The sequence below is a fragment of the Spodoptera frugiperda genome, chromosome 12 (genome assembly GCF_023101765.2).
Source record: "Spodoptera frugiperda isolate SF20-4 chromosome 12, AGI-APGP_CSIRO_Sfru_2.0, whole genome shotgun sequence".
NCBI lineage: Eukaryota > Metazoa > Arthropoda > Insecta > Lepidoptera > Noctuidae > Spodoptera > Spodoptera frugiperda.
In genome coordinates, this window is record NC_064223.1 from 1,818,260 (window position 1) to 1,840,936 (window position 22,677).

General features: G+C 36.4%; 2 protein-coding genes across 10 annotated transcripts in view; one reads left to right on the top strand and one right to left on the bottom strand.

The window, feature by feature from the left end:
• LOC118263009 (U7 snRNA-associated Sm-like protein LSm11) overlaps positions 1-8,837 on the bottom strand; it is a 36,876-nt gene extending 28,039 nt beyond the window's left edge. The window contains exons 1-2 of one of the 2 annotated variants that reach the window (XM_035574741.2): positions 8,453-8,837; positions 1,776-1,888 (exon numbers count right to left, since the gene is read on the bottom strand). In XM_035574741.2, coding sequence (XP_035430634.2) covers positions 1,776-1,888; positions 8,453-8,753 — 414 coding nt within the window. In that variant the 5' untranslated portion in view covers positions 8,754-8,837. The remainder of the gene's footprint in view (positions 1-1,775; positions 1,889-8,452) is intronic. The other variant, XM_050697550.1, reaches the window with a different exon arrangement.
• Positions 1-22,677, top strand: part of LOC118263008 (ecdysone-induced protein 74EF) — a 192,288-nt gene that overhangs the window by 63,303 nt on the left and 106,308 nt on the right. For 2 of the 8 annotated variants that reach the window (XM_035574734.2, XM_035574736.2), the window contains 5 exons: positions 11,174-11,263; positions 11,644-12,079; positions 12,426-12,683; positions 12,982-13,339; positions 14,727-14,783. In XM_035574734.2, the coding sequence (XP_035430627.1) occupies positions 12,005-12,079; positions 12,426-12,683; positions 12,982-13,339; positions 14,727-14,783 (748 nt within the window). In that variant the 5' untranslated portion in view covers positions 11,174-11,263; positions 11,644-12,004. Of the gene's footprint in view, positions 1-11,173; positions 11,358-11,643; positions 12,080-12,425; positions 12,684-12,981; positions 13,340-14,726; positions 14,784-22,677 lie in introns of all 8 variants that reach the window. The other 6 variants (XM_050697544.1, XM_050697545.1, XM_035574735.2 and 3 more) reach the window with 5 other exon arrangements.

The following is a 22,677-nucleotide window of genomic DNA, read 5'->3' on the forward strand; positions in this document are numbered from 1 at the left end:
AATCGAATGCAAATTAATTGGACGGAGGCATGAAGGTAACGATGTAACATGCGAGGAGCGTAGCACTCCGTGGTATGCCCTTGCAGTGTTCAAATTAAGTACAACTTACACGTGGATCAAACTGCTGCAAACGCAATCAGTATTTTACTAAATTACTAGTAAGATGTACCTGTATTTACTGTATTACCGTTTAATATTTTCTATCATAATTGTGTGTTGAAGATTTGTTTGGGTGATGTTGTGTAGTGATTGTTGATCACAGATTTACTTTTGGGAGTTTAGGATTGGGCTGTACCAAGTTTTCAAGATAAAACGTTTAATATTCTCATCCCTAAACAACTCCAGACAGCCTTGGTGTCTATACCAAAAACACCATCTTTTCATGAGTTATGTTACAATATTTCAGTTTAAAAAGTTTGCAAATACTCAGAAAATTCTAGAACTTATGTGATCTGTTTTGAAAAAAGCAATCGAAGGTTATTATATCAAAGTTAATTTGGAGGTCAGTCGCCCAAATATTGGCGGCCAATCAATTCCGTATCGTATGTCAATTGCTTGCATCGACAGATAATGAAGACAAAATGTTCCAATCACGTATAATAACTCCATCCGAATGAACAATCAGCAACAGCGCGGGATCGAGTCCTGCACAATGTAATAATGCTGAATTTTTTTGGCCAATCTTATCTCTGGTAGTGGCAGTTTGGTTTGAATTGTTTTTGATTAGATTGAAAGTATTGAAACTTTTATAGGTGGAGTTTCTTGCGCGTTCTACTCCATACGAATCTACATTTTGGAACTTTGCTGAGGGGCAAAATTGCATGTTTTTCAACAATTGATAAAACACAGTCTATTCAACTTCTTTCCAAACATGTTGATAACGAATATCTGGCACATACAATTCTGCACGATTCTAGTATTGACATAGCTTGCAGCTTCGCTTTGTTTACTCGGAAAACTAGAGCAGACATTTTTAAATTATGTTTACACTGCGCAATAATACGCAAATATGGCATCCTTGTTTGTTGTTTAGTCTCAAAATAATTTGGAACTCGACAAAATCGTATTAAAAGATTATCAAGTTGATTACCAAGATTAAAAATTCCAGAGACATCTTGCACGCTTTTATCTACAACATTAACCCCAAAAATAGCTCATTTCACTTTTAACGTCCCTACACCAGTATCCAAGGTACCTCGGCTATTAAACCTGAAAGAGCTCCATCACTGTCCGCTCCATGCTTTACAATTTCCACTAGCTACTCGTAGAAAGGGCTTTGTACTATTTCGGTTTTGGGCAAGCCATCAGTCATCAAAGCGCACACAGCTTCCGCGTTGGAAACTGGCCAGATATGTACAAAGGATGCATTAAGGACCCAGAATTATGACACACGATCCAAACACACATTGGCTGTAAAGTATTACGGTTTTAGAGTAATGTGTTCTAGTTCAGAATTGCCATTTTATATGCAGATTCGATGTGGGGGGAAATAGAAACGATTTCCTACCTAGTTTTATTGTTATTGATCATTCTAACACCCTTCTGCTTCTCTAGTTTCGTGATGACGCGTACATCTATATAATATTTTATAAACAGCATCAAAATTTGATGATGGTAGATGAAATATAACTTTTGAAACACATTACAGTACAGTATTCTCTTTTGTCACTCTATGAGTGTCATGAACAAGCCTGTCAAATTCCAAGAAACCCCACAAAAATATCACAAATCATCTTTCTTAATACCAACAACTATGGTGCTTTTAAAAGCCTTACCTTAACTCTAAGCCTCTTGTCAACGCACTCCTTTAGAACCCCAAGAGGTCCTTCCATAGCCTCTATACGAGTGAGGAGGTTCCTCTCTCTATACTCCTTTGTTGGCACCATGGCTGAAACCACAAATAAGCGGTTAATTATTAAGATAAGGGCACTTTTAGCATTTTTCGTTGGCAAGATGCAGACTTCCCATGATGCAAAAAAAAAAAAGATATAAATTAAAGGAGTACGCAACTTATGGAATGGTCGTAGACGTCGTAGTAGGTAGCGCTCTGTAGTGTCTGCCTACTCTCGGGTGACAAAGGCTTGAGTTTATTTATGTATGTATGTAAGGGCACTTAAAATAGTTTTGCCACGAGATGTTCTAGCGTACCTTTTGTTTGTATTTTTGTACGCACGGTGGGTTATGAGTCATGACGCAACTCGAGGAAGATATCAAATAATGTCCCGTGAAGGTAAACTTGTGTCATCCGCGTACCTACTTACCTACAACTACTTAAGAAATAATTCTTAGCAACTCAGGTTTCTCTTAAATGCTTAAAATGTCTAATCATTTTTAATCCTATTATTTTTATTTCTTCCAAGACGGTTCCAAAAAGGCATAATGATAATGTAATTATCGTAAGTTAGACAGCTGAACCTCAGCTATTAATAATACGAGACAAACGCGTAAGTATTAGTGTATTACGATAACAATGACGAAAAGAAGTCAACGCACCCGCTTTATCAGCGACACGAATATGACACCTGTAAAAATATCGCAAGTTTACGTCACCTCCCGGCCCAGTGCACGGGGTATGCGCGGGCGCACCGGCGCACACGCGTGCACTCGTGCGCTGGAGCACTCACCCATCAGTTTGGTCAATGCCTGCTTGCCCCAGTGTCATTGCTGAGTTCATCAAGACGTAACAAGCGAAAATAACGTAAACAACTCATACCATAGCGTCAGAACCCATCAGATTCATTAAAACAGAATAAAATGTTCAACAATTTAATTTACAATATTGTGGATTGCCAATTTGAAACCTTATCTCCGAACAGTTACCGTTACTTTTCGCAAGTATTTATACAACTTAATAAAACTATAAAGATACATTGATAAACGCTTCTAAATATAAACGTATCTAAATGAAATCAAGAGCGGCTGCGGAACGGGTTTCTCATTAGAACCACGTTAGAACGAGACGATTACTATCGACGCGTTCAAATTAGACGAATTGCAAGTTTACAATCGACTGTAGAGGCATACTATGATTATTTATTAAAAAAATTACAAGTAATTTATGTTAATCACTAAATTACATAACACGTGTTACATGATGGACATGAAAAACTATGCATATAACAAAGAATTTTGCTCAAAGGATTAACTAGAAGAACTATTTTTACACCCTCTACAATTTAATCAAAACAAATTACATATATTCAAAAATTGGAGATGTTCATTAGACGTGGCTTTATAAAGCTTATACCAATTAGTAGATTGAGCACAATAATTCCACGTATTATTATCTTTTCTAGGAATCGCTAACTTTATTCCTCTAAGGATCAACCCTCGACTTTGATCCGTCTCTCGTAATATTATTCCGTGATAAGTCGTAATTAAGACTTTACGTAACTTCTTGTAAGTCAAATAAAATAAGTAGTTCTTACAGTAATAATTCAGATTCCGCTATTCAGCGAGGAGGCTCTGAGTAAATATTAAATTTTAATGTTAATTGTCTTCGCCAGCTGGTCGCTATTTAGTTTGTAGTCTATTTTAATTCAAAGGAGCAGATGCTCTCATAAACGATGTACCTAATGGAAATTTTAATCACGTTACGTTTTTTCAAGCTATTCTTAATTTTGCAAACTTGAATAGTTATTTTGTATTATCATTGATGCTTACAATAATTACTAATTAAAAAAGGTAAAAACTGCGAATATGTATAGACTAATAACAAAATCTTCTCCGTGTGAGAAGAAGCCTTTGGTCAGCAGTGGCCACCTATAGGGTGTTGATGTCATTGATGTCAATAACAATTGATCAAGAACCGATTAAAAAACCGTAAAGTATCAACAAATGTGTGCGGCGGCGGCGCTGGAGGTACCAGGGCGGCATGGCTCGCGAGCGGTCGCCGATCGCGAATTACTTTCACTCCACTATCCCCGGGCGCTGACCGCGCGGCCGGGGTCGTCGGCCGCGAGCCGAGCGCGGGAAACGCCACCCGCCATCGCGCCATTCAGAAAAGCGCGCCATGTTTACACAGATGCGCGCCGAAACGCGTGCCGTTGCATCACTTCCGTTTACGTTCCGTTCCGCCGATTATTGGCGACGTACTGATTTACTTTTATGCGTTTAACACAATTATTTGTTAACATAACCGACCCATTTGTTGATACGTGTTTTCTTTCACCCATTATTACGCAACTAGCACAAATATCCTACATTCAATAAAAGCCTATTGACTCAATTAAATGTAACGCCTAATTACTAAAAGAATAGAGCAGTTAAGTATTGCTTTGTTGGAGACGATAACAGTGAGAACGCCGGTACCGAGTGAAGAGCGCACGCGCACGCGGGTTAGCGTGATAGATAACAGAGCACGCAACTATTTGTTATCTCCTCTATAATTCGTAAACACTAATTCTCGTAATTACTTTCTTTGGAGGAGATAAGTAATACGCATAATAAAGTTACAAAAAAAAGAAACCAGAATTTTATTCACGAATTTATCATTTTAAAAATGTAAGAACAAATAACAATAAAAATCTTTTCATATCAGTTAGGACACAAATGTTAAAAGCAGCGACATATAGTCATAACATTTAAAATGAATTAGTTTTTGCTTCTTATCTCGGATGACACAATTATTAATCGGTATTTCTTAGCACGCGTCGTAAAATTAACAATAATTTCGGTTGGCAACACAATTTTTTTGGTAGAGGCACTTCGTCAGCCATATAGGGTTGTCTTAAATATGATTTAACGACCGCATTCTCTGTACTCAGAATAAAATCACTTAAATCCACATTCATACACATTTTAGCAAGTTGTGCTTTAAAAATAAACGCAAAAGGGACGTTCCAGGTTTCAATATTCATCACAATGCAACTAAACCTAATCTTTCAAATCAACATAGCTGAAGATTTTACTTCATAAATCGAGGAATCGTTGGAAATATATGAAGTCCATTTCGTCTGCGGTTTCCTGATTTCATTCCAATACATGTGGTCCTCAATTTTCGTGCGGAGTCCAGTGCCAACAGCCCTAGGCGCAAAATCTCTGGATGGCATGTCAACGACCGAGACTCCAGGCCGAGTGAGACGGCGAATGCCACTCATGTGGAAAGCGGTTATGCAACAATCGCACACGCGAAAGTCTAGCGAACGATGTTACGTTCGCAACGATGCATCTAGATGAACGCATTACGATTTATTCAGATATTCTCGACAATCGTAACGATCTGTCTAGCTAGTGATAGAACGATTGCCAGCAAATGTGTTTCCCTTTTTTGTAGAAAACCCATTACTTCACCAACCCTTTTGATATAGATCTCCCAACAGATGCTGGGATCTTAATCAAGATATCATCAGGATCTGTTCTTGTGGGCCAATATTACACATAGTACGCTAAATTGTACCAAAACTTTTGAAGAACGAGTTCAGAATGTTTCATAAGCTATCATGTCCATCAAGTTGCAGCGTTATTTTTTATAACTGTCTACATTTTGCGTTGCTTTTCTTTTAATTGGATATTGTATTATATAGCTGATAAGTTAAATAATGTTTAAAAACAAGGGTTCGGCAATGATACCAACATATCAAATCAAAAATAATTATTAGCTACATTAAGTCCCTGTTAGTCTGCTTTCGAACAAGCACTTTCTTAGATAGACTCAATAGATGTAAATGCGCGCGATTGTTCAGACCGTGTTTCAGTATTGCAAAACAATATGGCGACCGCAATAATTATACTCTAGAATCTACCATTACGCTTATATTAGGCTTAGTGATTGCACAAAAGTAGCCGATAATAGAAGCGAACAAGGAGTTTACAAGCCAGCTGTGTTTAGTCTATGGTGCGCTGTACCTGTCACTTTCCACCTCCATTTTTGTCGATTTGGCGGGAAAATAATTGGTTATATTATCACGCGATCGCGTGTTTGGGCCTTATAAATGGGCGGTTTATTAAAAAATTAAGAGTTCCTAATTAACACATGAGGGTCCTTATATCGCGTATTTTACACAAAACTTAACATAGTTAGTTTATCTTTATTGTTTCGTTAAAAGTAATAAGCATATTTTATCACAATTTGAGTTGGAAATGAAACAAGAGTGATAGATAGCTGTGAACTTCATTAATTTAAGAAGACGAGATGATATACCGTAAGTAATTTAGGGATGAATACGTCTCTTTTGGTGATAGATAATCTATCGTGACTTTCCAATTACTTCCTAAATCATTGTGTTCATATTCTCGACCCAAATAATGTAATCATCTCTGAAAACCAATACGAAGCCATTTGATCCAAGGGATTCGCAACACAATAGTTGCGGCAGAAAAGCAAGTGACGTAATCCGAACCACTCGTTCCTAGCCAAAACCAATTGTGGATAAAAAAAGGTTTATGTAAGCAAGGCCGCCGGGGCAGCGGGTCATGGGCGCTATGCAAATGAGCTGATGCCATTGTTGATAGCAAGTCATTGACTATGCGGACCTGGATACGTTACGTCCATTCACGGCAATAAAAGGATTTTTTATGATGGATTTTATTAGTGCTTCTAGCATAATAACAACATATTGCGAATAGCCGAAAACCAGTTCCGCAACATCCATTTTAATTGTAATCTCCTTTTTGAATTAGATGCGCAAACATAAATATTGTTGGACAGGTATTGTAGGCTCTAAATAAGATTGATTTGTAACCTGCATAGGCTCACAGGTTGTAATGTAAGACGTGGACCGACATTACGGATTAGCAGTGATGCGGAGTTATGCAGGGGTCATTCGTTATTTACGGCCGCAGTAAGGATGCGTGAGATGTCAAAGTTATACGCAGATTAAAATAACGACTCGTAACTTAAAATATGTATATGGCTTAACTTAATAGTTAAGTAGACTCTTAACTCAGGACCATTACAATACAGATTCAATACACGCCTAAATATATTTCAAGGAAAAGGTTCGGCCTTATTGCGTCCTCGTCTAGATTAATCCCGATCGAACCTTGATCCTCAAATGGGCGAAGTCCCACAACTGCCTGGGTGGGCTGCGTAGCTTATCCAGGGGGTAAGCCTGAGATGTGAGGTGAGGGGGCTGGGTTCGACGTCCGCAGTTGACATAGAGCCGCGTGCAATGAACGCGCGGCCTAGACTGACCTCCCGCCCGACCTGACGCTCCATGTGACAAGATGCGAACTCATACTTCTCATACAGATGAGAAGTGCAAGCTGTTAATTTATTAGGTAATTGACGTTTTTGGGATAGTCACATTTTGATTGTTATTTTTTAGGGTATTTTTGGATATGGATTAGGGAAGTCATAAAGTAGGTACTATTGGATCAATAGTACCTATTATATTACTGTAACTATACATTTTGCACTAAAGTGGAAATTACACAAAATAAAAAATATTTTAAATTATAAAGTTTGACCAAACTTCCACATTGTTATTCTAATTGTTTAAATTATATTTTATAGGTAACAATTATAATAATATGGTGAACATTCATTTGAGACAGTTACATTAAACATGATTAATTGAATATGATAAATACACAAACTATATTTAGAAAAAAAAATTTAACTAGAATTGTGCCCGGTAACTATAAAACAATGTCCATCACCATTATATGAGATGTCAAACATAAATGGCAATAAGTAGGAAATATAGGCACCTCGGCTTAGTCCTTTATTTTCCAAATAAATATGTATAAGGTGTGATGTTTTCTTAATATGTTAAGCACATATAATAATCCTATTACTATTTGAGTATCAAAAATTAACTAAAGACTGTGTAGTGTCAGACATGCAATGTAACTAATCATATTAAAAACTAATCTGTATAGTTAATAAATGAGTAGCATGGGGCAATGTCTAAAAAATTCTCCAAGATTTACAAAACTTATAAATTCTGTATTTACATCCGATATTAATGACATTGATTAGTTATAAAACTTTGATTTTATTCTTAACTAGCCTCTACAAGCAGCTTTGCCCACCTTTCTGATGAATAAAATGTGGCCTATGTATAACTAGTTCCAGACAATAATATAGACATGTTCTAAATTCTATCTCAATCCTGTCAGCCATTTGGATTTGAAGGAGTAACAAACATACAAAGTTGTTCATGTAAAATATGATAGGTATTCAAATTCAAATAAACAATATTAATTTTTATATATTATTAAAAGAATTTTCAATCTCGCCTTCAAAACACTTGTCATTAATAAAATAGAAATAATTGTTATGATTTACTCTACCAACGTATTTTGAATGTATGGTATCTAAGATTTTGACTATTATAAGAAAACTTGATGGCAAATTATTCTCTTATAATGACCCTTTCCTAACATATTTATTATATATTTACTTAAAGTAGTATTATTTAACATTATGTTGTTAATAATTTACGTAATATTACAAAACCGACTCTATTTACATAGTTGTTGTCAAAACATAACCTCAAAATGTTACCTGTTTCATACTGAGCGAACCGGCGTTTGTTCTTTTCTTCTAACAATCTCTCCTCCTCAAGTCTTTTCTTTTCCTTTTCTTCTTCTCTCTTCTGAACCAATTTCGCCTGTCCAAAAGGAATTACTTCATTTGCTTTGCTCTGTGCAGCTTCAAATTGAGCAATGTTTTCATACAACGGCGCCGATTCGACCGGTATCTTTACTTTATCAGAGTATAGAGCCTTCAATGGATTATAATTGGAACTACAAGCACTAACTTCTGACTCTGAAGTCGAAGAATCAGATTTACAATCTTCCGACATCGTAATATTCACTTGCAAAACAAAACCAAAACAATAAACATCTGCTCAATTTTGTACCACTGACGTTTCGGTACGCAGGTCGCTGTCAATGTCATAGTGAAGTGACAGACATGTGGTCAACGTTTCGTTTCACGTACAGAATTTCCTAACCTTATTAAGAAGTTATAAAAAATATGTTATGAAAATAAAACTTTTTTTATTTCAATAATTAATAATTTGATACAGCTAAGTGAATAATGCTTTTACGACGCGGAAATCGTTTTGGAAACAATAATTAAATTACCTCGAAGTAAATTATTATAATTGCACATTTTTTATTGACATTACAGTCATATTGATCGCGTGGTAGAATGCTGAAGGTTCTTCCTCAAACTGCAACTATTCAGTTATAATTACTGTACGTGTATTACTGTAGCAAAAAAGTTTAATTGTAAATAATGCCTATTGATAATATTTTTCATTCGATTATAAAATTAGACACGGGGTCCAATTGCACGCATATTTTTAGGAAATAAGACGTCCGTACTTAGCCCACAAAAATAATTATTTTCTTTAATTTAAGAACCATTAAAGTACTTCTCATGTAGTTACGTAGCAGAAAGCTATAAATATGATATTTATCGCACAAGTTACTTACTTATTTTACTAAGAATAAATGTTTATTTCATTAAATGATATTTTACTACATTATAGCGAACAACAGGTTGTGTAAACAAGATAAGTATTAGCTAGATGTTAGCTCGTCGCAATTACGCCAACTCAATGCAAGGTCCTCAGAGCAATATGCAATAGGAAGTAAATCATTCAAGGCTACGTCTCACTGAAGTCTATAAATCTTTCAATAGGCTATTTATACAGGAAAATTTATTGCAAAATGCCATAAAAAGAAATATACTTCGTATATACTTATTAGTACGTAACATCACTCTAACGCCACGGTTAAACCAGTAAAATTAAATATAAAATATTGTGTAGATATTTGACTATTCTAAACCTATTAATTACAATTAGTTAATAATTCATTATATTTTTTGCTATCCTCTTTAAGCCGCACGTTTAGTCTATTCGCCGCTAGATGGCAGTTTACTCAAAGATTACAATGATGTTTATTGTAACTAGAATTAATTAAAATAAATTAAGTAATAGTTTAATAGACTAAGCACTAACAAGTGAATGTGCACATGTTACGACAATTTTGTTGCAACCCGACTTTCGTACCTGAAGGATGAGTAATATGAGTATGTCTCTAATTTAATCCTATGATTAAATCAAGGCAGTGCGTATGGCCGCTGTCGCCTATTAATTAGCTACTTATTTATAGACAGGCTATGAATAATGCAACGTTAGGTAAATGACATGAACATTCTCACTATTTTTCATCTTGATACACATTTCTGAACATCGCCTTTTGATTAATTAACAAACAATCGACAGGTTGTAGTACTATCATTACTTGTTACATAGATAAAGAAGATAGTACAGGTGCCTAAAAACATTTTCGAACGATTACAAAAAGACATTAATTTCTAGATCACAATCTTTTAGCTTTTACCCAGATAACATCTGCCAAATACTAAAATGTGTTCGCAGTTGAGAAAATAATTATTCTGGAAACAAAATCGACGCACGAAGAAAGCGGTACTAGGAAGCATTTAGAAAAGAAAAGTAATTCTTTTTGCTTCACACACGACAATTATAGTGAAAGACTGAGCTAGCATTGTTCACTTTTTTACAAACGGCGCGCGTTGATTGGCTGCATTTCTTTGTTTCGCGGCGCGCGCGCACTCTTCCGTGCATTGTGAGCTCAGCATAATATGATTACGAGAACGTCTTATGTTTGTTACGTTAATAACTTTTTTCTTTGTTTTTTTAGTAGCTGCAAGCATTTTATGGTCAGTTAATTTTTAAGATAAAACGGTTTACGTCACTCCTGCAGGAGTTAAACAGTACCTAAAGGGTGTTTTGGGACGGCTGAAATTGGAAATAATTTTAATTTACTTGAAGTCACAAAATTATAAGCGTTGACAAAAACATGATGACAGTTATATACTTAAGTGCACTTTACATGCATTTTAGTGTAAACTTTAACATCTTTTTCAGATTAATTACCCACTCATTGTCTGTCTCAAAAATCATACCTAATTTACTAGAAGTCGCCCGAAATAGGCGAGTGTTGTAAGTTCGTTGACTTGCCCATACGTCACAACACCAGATTAGATTTATTGTAGTATTCGCGACACGTGATGCGCAAACGATCCACGAATGATTTATTAATCTTTAACACCTACCTAAATAGGTCAAACTCAGTCTGCAAATATTAATCGAGACATTAATTTATTTAATTAAACCTTTTGTGTATTTTAACTTTTGTATTGGGGACGAAATACAAATAATTAACAAGTTTTTGTTTTCAATTTCAGAGCAGGGTGAGCGTGTGCGCAAGTGGGCGAGCGCCGCGCTGCCTCTATGCTGTATCGACGCAGATTTGACATTCACCGGGACGTCGCCAGGTGATCTCGGTGCATTGTCGCCGTCACAATTACAACACATTACACTAAAGCAAGCTGAAAATAAGAAAAATACCGCTTTACCAGTAAACTCAATGTAACCATATTTTTACTTACTTCTGCAGACTAGCGCTATCTTGTGGCGAGTAGCAACACTAGTAATTTTATTCTTCAAATTAAATTAGTTATTGATGAATAAATTCATTTTCACACGGCTACATATTTATTATACAGCTTAAATGCAGTATATATCTCAGTTTATAAACTAACACTAGCACTAACATCTCCATATTTTATTACTCACTTAACTCCAACAAAAACCACAATAATTTTAATTACGAACAGTGTTAAGACGTGAAAGCCTACGCTCGTAATCTTGACAGGTCGCTGCTGAAGAGAAGTGGATTACGAGGAGTGAGGTAACCTGGCCGGGAGGAGGACAAGCAAGACGAACAAGCAGAGCCATCTGTCGTCCAGCGGCAACAAAATCAAACCGAAATGTGTTCCCCCGTAACTAAGTACCTAGAATTCGCGTAATACCTACATCGAATAATGTACGTTCCGTCCAAGAAGCTGCCAAACATTTTGAACGAATTTATTAGTGTAAATACATTTTTGGACTATTTATATTTGTGTATAGTTCGCGAGTGTTCGCGAGTGTAAGAGTGGTGTGAAAGCGCCACCTAGTGTTTAAAAGTGACAAAGGTGGCGGGGACGCATGCGCCATCGGGACAGGCGCTGGCGATGCCATTTATTGAAGACGAATGGTGGTCCGCCGAGAATGAGGGCAGGATGGTCGATCTCTCCAATTGCCTGCAGGTAATACACTCCAAGTTGCACTCCGCATTGTAACTGTAGTAACTCATTCAGTCGGCTTTGAACCACACCACCGCTGATGATCAGAAACTGGAATAATTTAATAAAATATTTAGAGAGTTGGAGTTATTTACGAATCCTTATTTATTTATTTATGAACCAATGTATCCAACTAACTTTAAATGTATCCCTATTTAAGTCAGTAAGTACCTACTATTAAAACAACAAACGATACCTAAGTAAAAATTAAAAATTATCGAATTTAGTACTTGTTAAGTACTAAATTAGGTATAGGCACACAAACACACACTTTTATGTAAACAGAAACGTATAGAAAAAATATGTATAGTTCCAGGACGCGGTAGTGGCAGCTGGTGGCCAAGCGGCCGCCCAACTCCAACAAATGGCGACATCTCTCGGGGACCTCTCGCAAGCCGAGCTGACCAACATCGTCGGCGGGCTCACGCTAGAGCCCGACACCGGCGAGGCGGCGGACCCTGACGACATCCTCAAACAACTGGGAGAGACCGCTTTCGACAACTTTGAAACGTTTTTTACGGATCTAACGAATGCCACCGCGTCTTCAGTACCGCCTATTGAAATTAAGGTGAGGTTTATTAATATAATAATTACTCTTGTCAATATTACTTAAACCAGCGAGAATATGTATTTCTAAACTAAATTACGTAACATTTTGCCAGTTATGTTCGAAGTTATAGAGAGTTGCAAACAATAAACAGTTGTTTCAGTATAAAATTAAGTCTGGTAGTTATCCCACAAGCGACCTCTACAATGTCTAATTTAATTTGTACAAAATAGAACCTGCTAAGATTATTGTTTAGTTCTACCGAATGTTTAGAATTTATTTTCTCTATATTAATACTTTATTCTTTTATGGATTTCAGCAAGAAGAAAACAACAACATATCATCGCCAGCGTCCAGCAGCCAACTCCAAGGCTACTATCAACAAAACAGTCAATTAGCACTGCCAAACAACGGCCAGCAACGGTTACAGCAGTTGTTGAGATCGGGTACGAGTGCTATCAACAGTGCCGTGACAAACAACATCAACAATGGCCGATATAACATCGCTTCCGCGAATCCTTTGCTTGCTGAGAAACTATCAGCGTCACCTAGCGGCATCAAACAAGAACCAATCAGTTCGGATTACAACACGACGAGTATGAACTACGGGAGCGCGTCGCCGATGCAGAGGATGCCGAGCGGGAAGCCGCAGGTGCATGATGCTGGAGGAGGTAAAGGTGAGTTTTATTAATTAATAGAATAAGGCCAGGACAGATTTGTTAATTTCATTATAGCGACATCTAGCGGCTAATAGTCGAACTACTATACAGAAAGGTTTACCTTGTTGTCTTAGTAGTATTTGTAGTCGATACTAGATGGCAGCACTAAAATCTCTCAGGGATAGTTTGTCAGATGGATACTAGATGTCGCTACAATGAATGATACAGGGTTGCATCGTTGGATGCATTAGCTTCGTCCGCCAATGCAGTTTTCTCCTCGCGATCACAATCCACTTTCGATTTCCGCTCGAGGAAGTGCCGACGATTTTCCTTTCACGACTTGCCGCTTTTACCTCGTCAAACGTTTAGGCCGGTAGCCACGAGAAAGTTTTATTAAGCTAGACAACTGCATCTAGTACCTGTATGAGACTAGGTATGCGCTTACTCCTTTCAGAGATTATAATTATGTGTTTATTGTGTGTATGATATTTAACGCTATCCTATCTATTTATAGGTACACACATCTTGGGGTTATTTTAGCATAAATATAGGTCATAATAAAGATGTGCCCGCGTTGGCCCATACCTATGCTTAAATGGTCGTAATTCGTATTATTTCACTCAGTCGCTAATCTACACACATAAAATTAGTTTGTCTTTAATAAGCATAGCTATTATTTCTTAAAGAAGAAGAGTATTTTAAAACTCTCAACTCATTTTCTTCTTAGCGCTGAACAAGTTGATGTCATATTTTCATTCTTCCAGAATGCTTGTCTTTTCTAGTTATATCGGTAACACGATACGTTGAGATATATCTAAAACGCAGTAGGTCAGTGGCGCCCCCGCGCGGCCGGAAGCGAAAGCGAAGCGAGTGGTCGGCACATCTAACCGCTTTCCCCACCTAATAATCTATCTGAAACTACAAACATACATACATAGGCACAACAAACTAAGGGGGAAAGTTAGTCATAAACTTCAAGATAATATGTATTACCTACTCGTGCGATGATTAATAATAAAATAACGTAGTAAATTGAGTAAAATTTATTGAATACCTAAATAAACTGAATGGTTAAGAAATATATTATTAAATATGTTATTTAGCTATTTGGATGAATTGAATGGATTCATATTTTTTTTGTAGGTAATTACTTAGTAGGTTACCTATTGTATAAGTCATGTTAGGAAACCGAGAAAATAAAAGTATAAATGGAAATTACGTATACACAATGTATAAAAAGAGAACAAAACTAATGATAATGATGACCTATGAATTATGATGTCTGAGAATGATTTCATCCTAAAAGCTGACCAAACAAGTTCCTAGGAAGGTAGACAATAGTACCTAATTATGAATTTGAACCTAACTAGTGCTATTAAAATATTTTTTCCTTTCCAAACGCAAGGTCTGCACGGGCCACGATGGCCGCTCGCGGTGCATATGCGTGCATACACCAGCATAGGTAATTATATGAGAATTACGTTTTATCTATTGTACATAGCTTTCATTTAATGCACAGACAGGTTTCCAGCGTCTCATAGAAAGCGACAGCAATTAATGAAAACTGCTGAGATACAAGCGACATCTAGAGAACACGTAAATACTTACACTATTCTGTAATAAGTTTTACCCGCGACTTTGTCCGTGTTAATTTGTTCATGCACCTATGTCCTTCTCTGTACTCCACAACTACATGTATAAGAAATATCAAAAAGATGAGTTAGGAACATAAAGCGTAAAGAAGTAAGAAACAAACATACTAACGCATTTATGAAATTAGACACTTGGAATATCTAGGAGCTTTCCCCCTTTATTACTCCTTCAAATCACTTCAGTAGTTTACAAATTTAATCCAATAAAATTAGATACAATCCACACTAGTATTTTAATAGAAATATAGTAGATGACACTCACACGAACTATCCTCTTATGTAAAAATCACGTTAATTTCTATTTACTGCATAAAATATAATTATTTAGTTTGAAATTAATGCTACGCGAAAGTGTATTACCTCTTATTTATACTTTATTTAAGTTACTAATTTATGTAGCTACTGATATTTTTCATGTATAAAAAATAGTGTAGGTACATAAAAATCAGAATATCTAAATCAGTTTATGTAACACAGAGTACACCAATTTATGTTTTACCTAATTAATGTGTTATCTAATACATACGGTTTACCTAATGGAGGATAATAGTTGTTTGTCAAATGATCACAGCTCGCTAATAGGTAACATATCACGATAACAGGTAAAAAACATTAGCAATTACAATTAAATTATGTTGCTGACACAATTTAATCGTAAATGTAGGTACCTGCCTTACATAACAGTTATTATTAATTAAAAGATCGATCGCTTCGATGGTCGAGTTGTCTGTACTGGTCGGATACAGTATTGCAGGGCTTTTTTCGACTGGCCAGTAGCAGATCAGAGCCTGGCATTTCGCCCAGTATATGACAATGGGTTCACTCCTTATTACATGAGACATAACATAAATGGTGAAAAGTTGATGTACATCCTACAGTTTATTCATTCATCCCCGAATTAGTAACAGAATAAGATTATTATCGAAGCAAAAACATAAATCACCAAAAAGCTGTTGCCGCAGCTGATTACAAAAACGCCAAACACTTTGAAAGTTTTTATCACTAAATAAAAAACCTTTTCGGTTGTGCCGCCGACGTTCAAGCACTTAGGGCTTCGCCCCCCGGGACCAAAGTTACAAGTGTAGTGTGGAATTAAGGAAGTTTCGATTTTTTCTCTTAAAGAAGGCCAAAGTTCAAAGTGGTTTTTACGCAAAGAAAATAAAGTGCGACACAATTGTTATAACTTATTCATAACTACTTCTGTCAACGTTCTGAATTACGTTTTAGCGTAACAAACGAACAAACGTCCCTGGCTTTATATATTGGTTTGTTAAAACACCGAACTAGCACAAACTGTTACCAAAGATTAATCGAAATCTTTCTTTAATTTCGTTAAATAAATTGAAACTTGAAAGTCTATCAAAATCCCTTCGTTTAGCCCCATGGCAACATATATATGATCATAGTAGATCCCACAGGTACTTATCTGGTCTGAGAAATCATTTAAAGTTTCTAGTATGTCATCTATTGAATATTTAACCTTATAATTTATAGAGATGGACACTATGGAATTAATTTCTTAGAAAAAAATAAATGTAAAGAGAATCAATTCCACAGATATTGAATAACTAGATTGGTAATACCAAATACATTTAAGGTAAGTAGGTAGGTAATAACCAGTTTATATTACATACTACATATTATTATAAATACAAAACTGTAACGAGTGACTCCACACTAACTGTATTTCGTCTTTCCGTATTTTATCCTTTCCGCAGAAATTCCTCTTAAATTACTCACATACATATGATATCACGCGACACAACGGTTTTAAAAACTTATGTATCACTTGACTTAGAATTAGGTAATACTTGTATTTATTGATATAATAAATAAAATATACATCATTAAAATTGTTCTGAGAACTTACAAACTAAAACTATAAACCAAAGCAGAAAGTAAGCATTTGAATTTAAGTTCCTATACAAGTCCAGTTGGAATTTCTAGAAGTAATGTATGCAAAAACTACTTATTATAATTGTAATCTTCCAGTCTTCCTCTAAAGAAACCTTGACACCTTATTGTTTCCAGAAGCATACAATCCTTTAAAAGTAAATAATTGTGTGTAAACAATATAGGGAAACTGTAGTGAATCACAACATTCAGTGGTGGTATCTTCCTGGAACGTCAACTGGGGTAGTGGGGTTCTGGGTCAAGGTGGTGAAGTCGCGACACCTGTCTGACGTCACCGCGATGACGTCACAGTACACTGGGCTATGTAGCTCAGTAGAACTGTTTGTTATCAGCTGCCTTAATTGTTTATTAGGTACCTCGTTTATGGTGGAGTATATGGTTAATATATAATACGTTAGACAATGTTTTATTAGGAATTTGTATTAATTTTTTTATTAATTAGGTAATTCTCTTTCATTTGAATTCTATACTTTTGCAAACCTAAATTAAACCCATTTCAACTAACTAGGCGTTCTATAAAAAATAATGTTAAACTTAAACTGAAAATTGAGATATTCAAAAATTATATGACTTTCTGAAACCTCCAAAACCATTTGACTAAATACAGCAAACATGTAAACTTCACCAATCTTATTTAACAAATGGAGACTAAGTATCCTCCATCACAATAATGTTTCTTCATTTTTATAAATATCAAGTAAAAATAAAATAAATATCAAAAGTCCCCTGGAAGCGTATCACGTCACATCCTTTTATGAAGGAGTCCGATCAAGTGTGGGCGGGCGATTGACCTAAACAACGGAGTTTTACTAACAATCCAGTTTATCTGGGTAACCCACTTATTGTAAATTCCTAGTAGACACATTGACACATCTATAATAATCCCTGAGTATATTAACTTGTGTAATCTACTACTGGGAAGTATTCAATTTGTTTGGTCAGATTTTTGTGGCGTCAGGAAGTGAAGGAATTTTATATGCTTATTTTCAAACTATCTTTTTGTAAGTTTGGCTACTAAAGATAGATAGATATTTGATAAAAGCTTCATGTAAAACATGACTAAATTCAACCGACATATTCGTATATTCGTTAGCATTTAGATTTACCTTTAGGAAGATTTTGCCATTCCTTCTAAGATTAGAACTTGAAAATAAACTCATCTTATTTTGCTCTCTTGAAAATCTATTTTTTTCTCTTTTAATGCATAATATGTAGAGTAGAAGTATATCTATCAAAGTGTATGCGTCTGTTGGGAGAAATTCCAGATTGACGTTGTAGCCTGTAGTAGTACCTAATGCTAACTATGTGTTTAAAGTTCAATGTTAATATTCGATGTTTTACTTACAATGAATCCTAAATAATGGAAAATTGTAGTTAAACATTTCAGTCAAAAGATATGCTATAGGTGAATCTTGTTTTCTTACTGTCATGGCCCAAAATAATGAGTTTATGTATGTTTATAGTTTTTATATCAGTCTAAAATACAGTTAGATACGAAGAAACGATACTTTTATAAAACTATAAAATCTTAGCAGATGAATCAGTGAAAAAAACAAATTATTTTTAGCTAACGCGACGCAACATGCGTAGGTTCCTATTTACCGGTCGTTCTATTATTGAACGACTTACAGAATTAAAACATGGACGTTCTGGAAATAAACTCTTTTGTTCTTTGCATTCGAATTCCTGTTCTTCCTCCAACGTCACTCAAATTCCACGTAACCAAACATTGAACTTATTAAAAACGTGATTAATTAGAAAAGTAACTCATTACCTACTGCTTACTAATTTCCATGCGGCTACTGAGTAATCCTCGTGTGCAATCCCAAATCGGGAAAAGAATTATTGAGTTTTGTCAGTTATAATGTCATATCTGGATTATGACAATAAACTCCTATACCAATACAGAGAGGACCCATAACATGGTATTAAAAAAAAATAGTGTTACAATTGTCATGGTCACCTGTAGTCAACCTATTCCTGGAAATCCCCAATGTTTAATCAAAAGGTACATTTGTCACTTTAAAACAGCAGGTAAATTAAATTAGGTATATCTACGTAATTTTCGTCAACCTGTTGATGACACATTCATTTCTCTTTAAATTCAAACAAATCACATAGGAAAGTTTCATTTGAAATTCCTCGAAAAATGCTGATATAACCATCTTTATAATATGCATTATAAAATAAACGTCACTAAACTTTATTGTGTGAAACGTTTCATACAACTGCAAGGGTCTTTATTTATTGGCCGACTTCTTAAGGAAGACTTGAAACATAATGCTTTTATATCGGAGTAGGCAACCTAAGCTTTCATGTACTTTTTATACCAAGTTCCAACTGTGTAGGTTACTGTTAGTAATCTAGGTAGGCATTCTCACTCAGTGATGTGTTGGCCTAGGGCTTAGACCTTGGGAATTCCCATGTTGTTGGACAAACCCTCATTATACCTCGTCTAGTTTTTACTCCAACTCAATGCTACATTTCTACTGTCATGTCGCTATGTTTCCACTCCCGCGACAGTTTGTCTACTGAAACTGTCAGATTTTCATCAGAAACTGTCTATTTTGGACAACCGCATCCGCAATCCTTAGTGCACGGTGCACCGCGTGCGTCACGGGTGCGTGTGTGTGCGTGCACAACCATGACCCCGTTTTCACTGCGCGCAAACAGTGCGCGCGAGTGTGCCGTGTGCGTACACAGCGCGGTGCATGTGTGCGATACATGTGCTTGTGTTATGTCACACGAGATGGAGCGTGCGTTTCGCGATGCGTGCGCCTGCGCCGCTACGGAGGTTACTCTGCTTTCCTTATTGTATCTACTGTATTAGGGCTATTAATAGAGTGTCCAATACAAATAATAATTACATGGATATAAACAAGATCACAGGAATTCCACTGAGTCACCTTAGCGTCGTTAATTTATACCATTCGACTGTGTAGGTACTAGGAAATCGTAAATGGAACGGTTTATTAAAAATACAGAGTAATCAATGTAATTAAATAAAAGGAGATATATGACTTCCTCCGCACGTATGTGTGTCACAATCTACAATCGATAACTGGAGTTACGACACCGTGCCGGAGTCTTTCTACCGTTCACTACCAAGGACCACGGCCAATCATGACCTGCACGAAGATCAGGGCAATTTGGGTGTCTATTAACTATTAAAAGCCGGACGTCCGCCTATTAATAACAAATCTATCGAAGTAGAGCATACTTCGGCACGTCTCTATTACGCAAGCGCACATCCGCGCGCGTCGCCTTGAGAACTGTTAGCGGCGCGCGCGCAACACTACAGATTTTGGATCCATGGATGATGTGTGAGATGAAATTTTAATGGGGAAATACCAGTGACCAAACATTGGGCTAGAACACCATGATTCTTTGAATCCCAGATCAATAAAACGAATAGTAAACATGCTTATTCATTATAATAACTGAAAAGCTTACTACATTCAACAGATGGAGCTGTCTAAAGTTAAGAAACACATCAGAGGGCGTAGTACGAGTTTACTTTACGTTCAACGAGATAGAAACGAGAGCGCGTACGGTGCTCTGATTGGTTGGTCCATTCGCGCCGGCCAATCAGATCTCCGAACACGCGTTCGTTTCGATTTTTTTTAATGTAAAGCAAACTCGTACTACCTGTATTGACACGCATTTTACCATTGTTTTGTTAGTTTCAAAAGTTATGCGTTAAAGTTAGATCTCTGGAAACATAATTGGTATATAAGTATTGCAAGTCGTAAAAATCCATATTAAGACGATATCGTAGGCAGGCCTTAGGGAGCTTGTTAGGTAAACCTACGCCTGTTCTCACGCATATGAACACTCAGATATGGTTAAGTTTTTACCCAAGATTAGATAAACAAGAAATGGGTGTTAAATTAGCTAGAAAATATGCATTTAAATGTTAAGATTCAATCATCCAATTATAGGAATTTTATTGGGATTAAAATTATTACCTATGACAACATCATTTATCTATTTTCGGAAATCAGAACGGAACAAAAAAATAACGTAATCCAAGTATTTCCTAAACACTAACCTTTATTTCCTAGAATACGTATCAAAATGCAGTATTCCCAACCAGAAACCGCACTAACTAATGCAATTAACATTATAATAAGTCAATCAAAACCAAATAAAAGTGAGAATTTCCGCAATGACCCACGATTTCGGCGTTAAAAACATAATTATGAGTTAAGCACCAACATTCATTAGAGGATACAATAAGTGTTGGACGCCTAATCGCTTCACTATTAACTGCTCAAGGTGAAAACTAACGGATAACTTAACTTCCAGTAGTTTAACTGAGATATTTAACCGCGTCATTAAAGGAAAACCGTTTATTAATCATGGCTGATGATATTTAGTTATTTACCGACTAAACGTTCCCGGAATTTAATAGCGGCGGACATTTGTCGGTGCCTGGCCGTGACCCAGAAATGCACGGTACACGTAAATAAACAGGCAGCTCTGGAAGTGCCTGGCTAACACGTGGCCCCGACGTGCCTGGCTAGTCTAATTGTTCTATATTGTTTATTTACTGCTTACATTGTTGTATGGTTGAAATTTATTAGGTCTTTGACTATTGTCCCTCAAAATATTAGAATGTTTTGAAGTAGATTTCTTTTTAAAAAATTGGTCTTATGTGTCTAAAAAAATAACAACCCAACACCACCTAAACTAGGCGAAAAATTAAATTGACCGCGACGAGAGTAGCCAGTAACCACACAACTTGTATGATAACAAACAAGGGTTTACAATCAATTACGCCAATGCTCACGTTTTTTTCACCACCCACCTGTGATGAGGGTGATCAGGATATAGCGCAAACAAGCAGACTTGTCACCTGGTGGTAAGCAATGGATGCTGCCAACAATACTAGAATTACAAATGCGTTGTTTTGGGGGTAAGGATTTGAGTATTAGGGGATATATAGGCAGCAAAACACAAGACAAGCGTTGTTTCACGCCCATGACACCGCGGTAGCAATCTGGTGAAGCTGGCCGTTCGTACCAAAGCATGGCTCTCCCACACTCATATTACATTTGTATAGTCATATGTCTGGTCATGTATTTAGCATGCAATAATAAGTGCTAAGTTGTGGGACGCATGCGCATACGCACGGCCGGCGGAAACCAATGAAACTATATTACCTTAATTGTGCAGAGTACACTGTACAGTCCTGCTCGTAAACCCACATACGGTCTTTGATGAACTCGTCTAAAATAACTTATTTTGGTAACTGTTGTAATTGCTAGCAAGTTGAATAACTATTAATTCTCTGAAAATGTAACAGAAAGCAATGTTTTATAGGCGTCAGTGGTCTAAGTTGGTGGGGAAGATAAATGTGAAACGGTCGCCCGAGCATTATTCCACTTTAGTGCAAAACTTTACATCCAATGGTTTGCACATAATCTTCTCTACGTTTAGGTTTTATCAAAGTCAAAGCATTTATTTCAATTATTCCTAAATTAGGCACTTTTAAAACGTTAAAAGAGCGCTGTTGTGTAGTTCTTTATTTGGCTCTTAGGATACCCGCGGGAAGTACAGGGCTGTTCTACTGTGTCGTGTGCCGTCACTACACGACAAAACCAAACAATAAAGTATTCAGTACATTATAACCTAGATATTACAATTAATATGAAGTGGTAGCAGCTCGACTGTACACTTGAATCTAAGCGCTCCTTGAGGCAGTGCGACAACCTTAATCATGTCAATGACGACGTACCACATACGCACACACGCGCACGCACGCACACGCGCACAGCATGCGTGTGC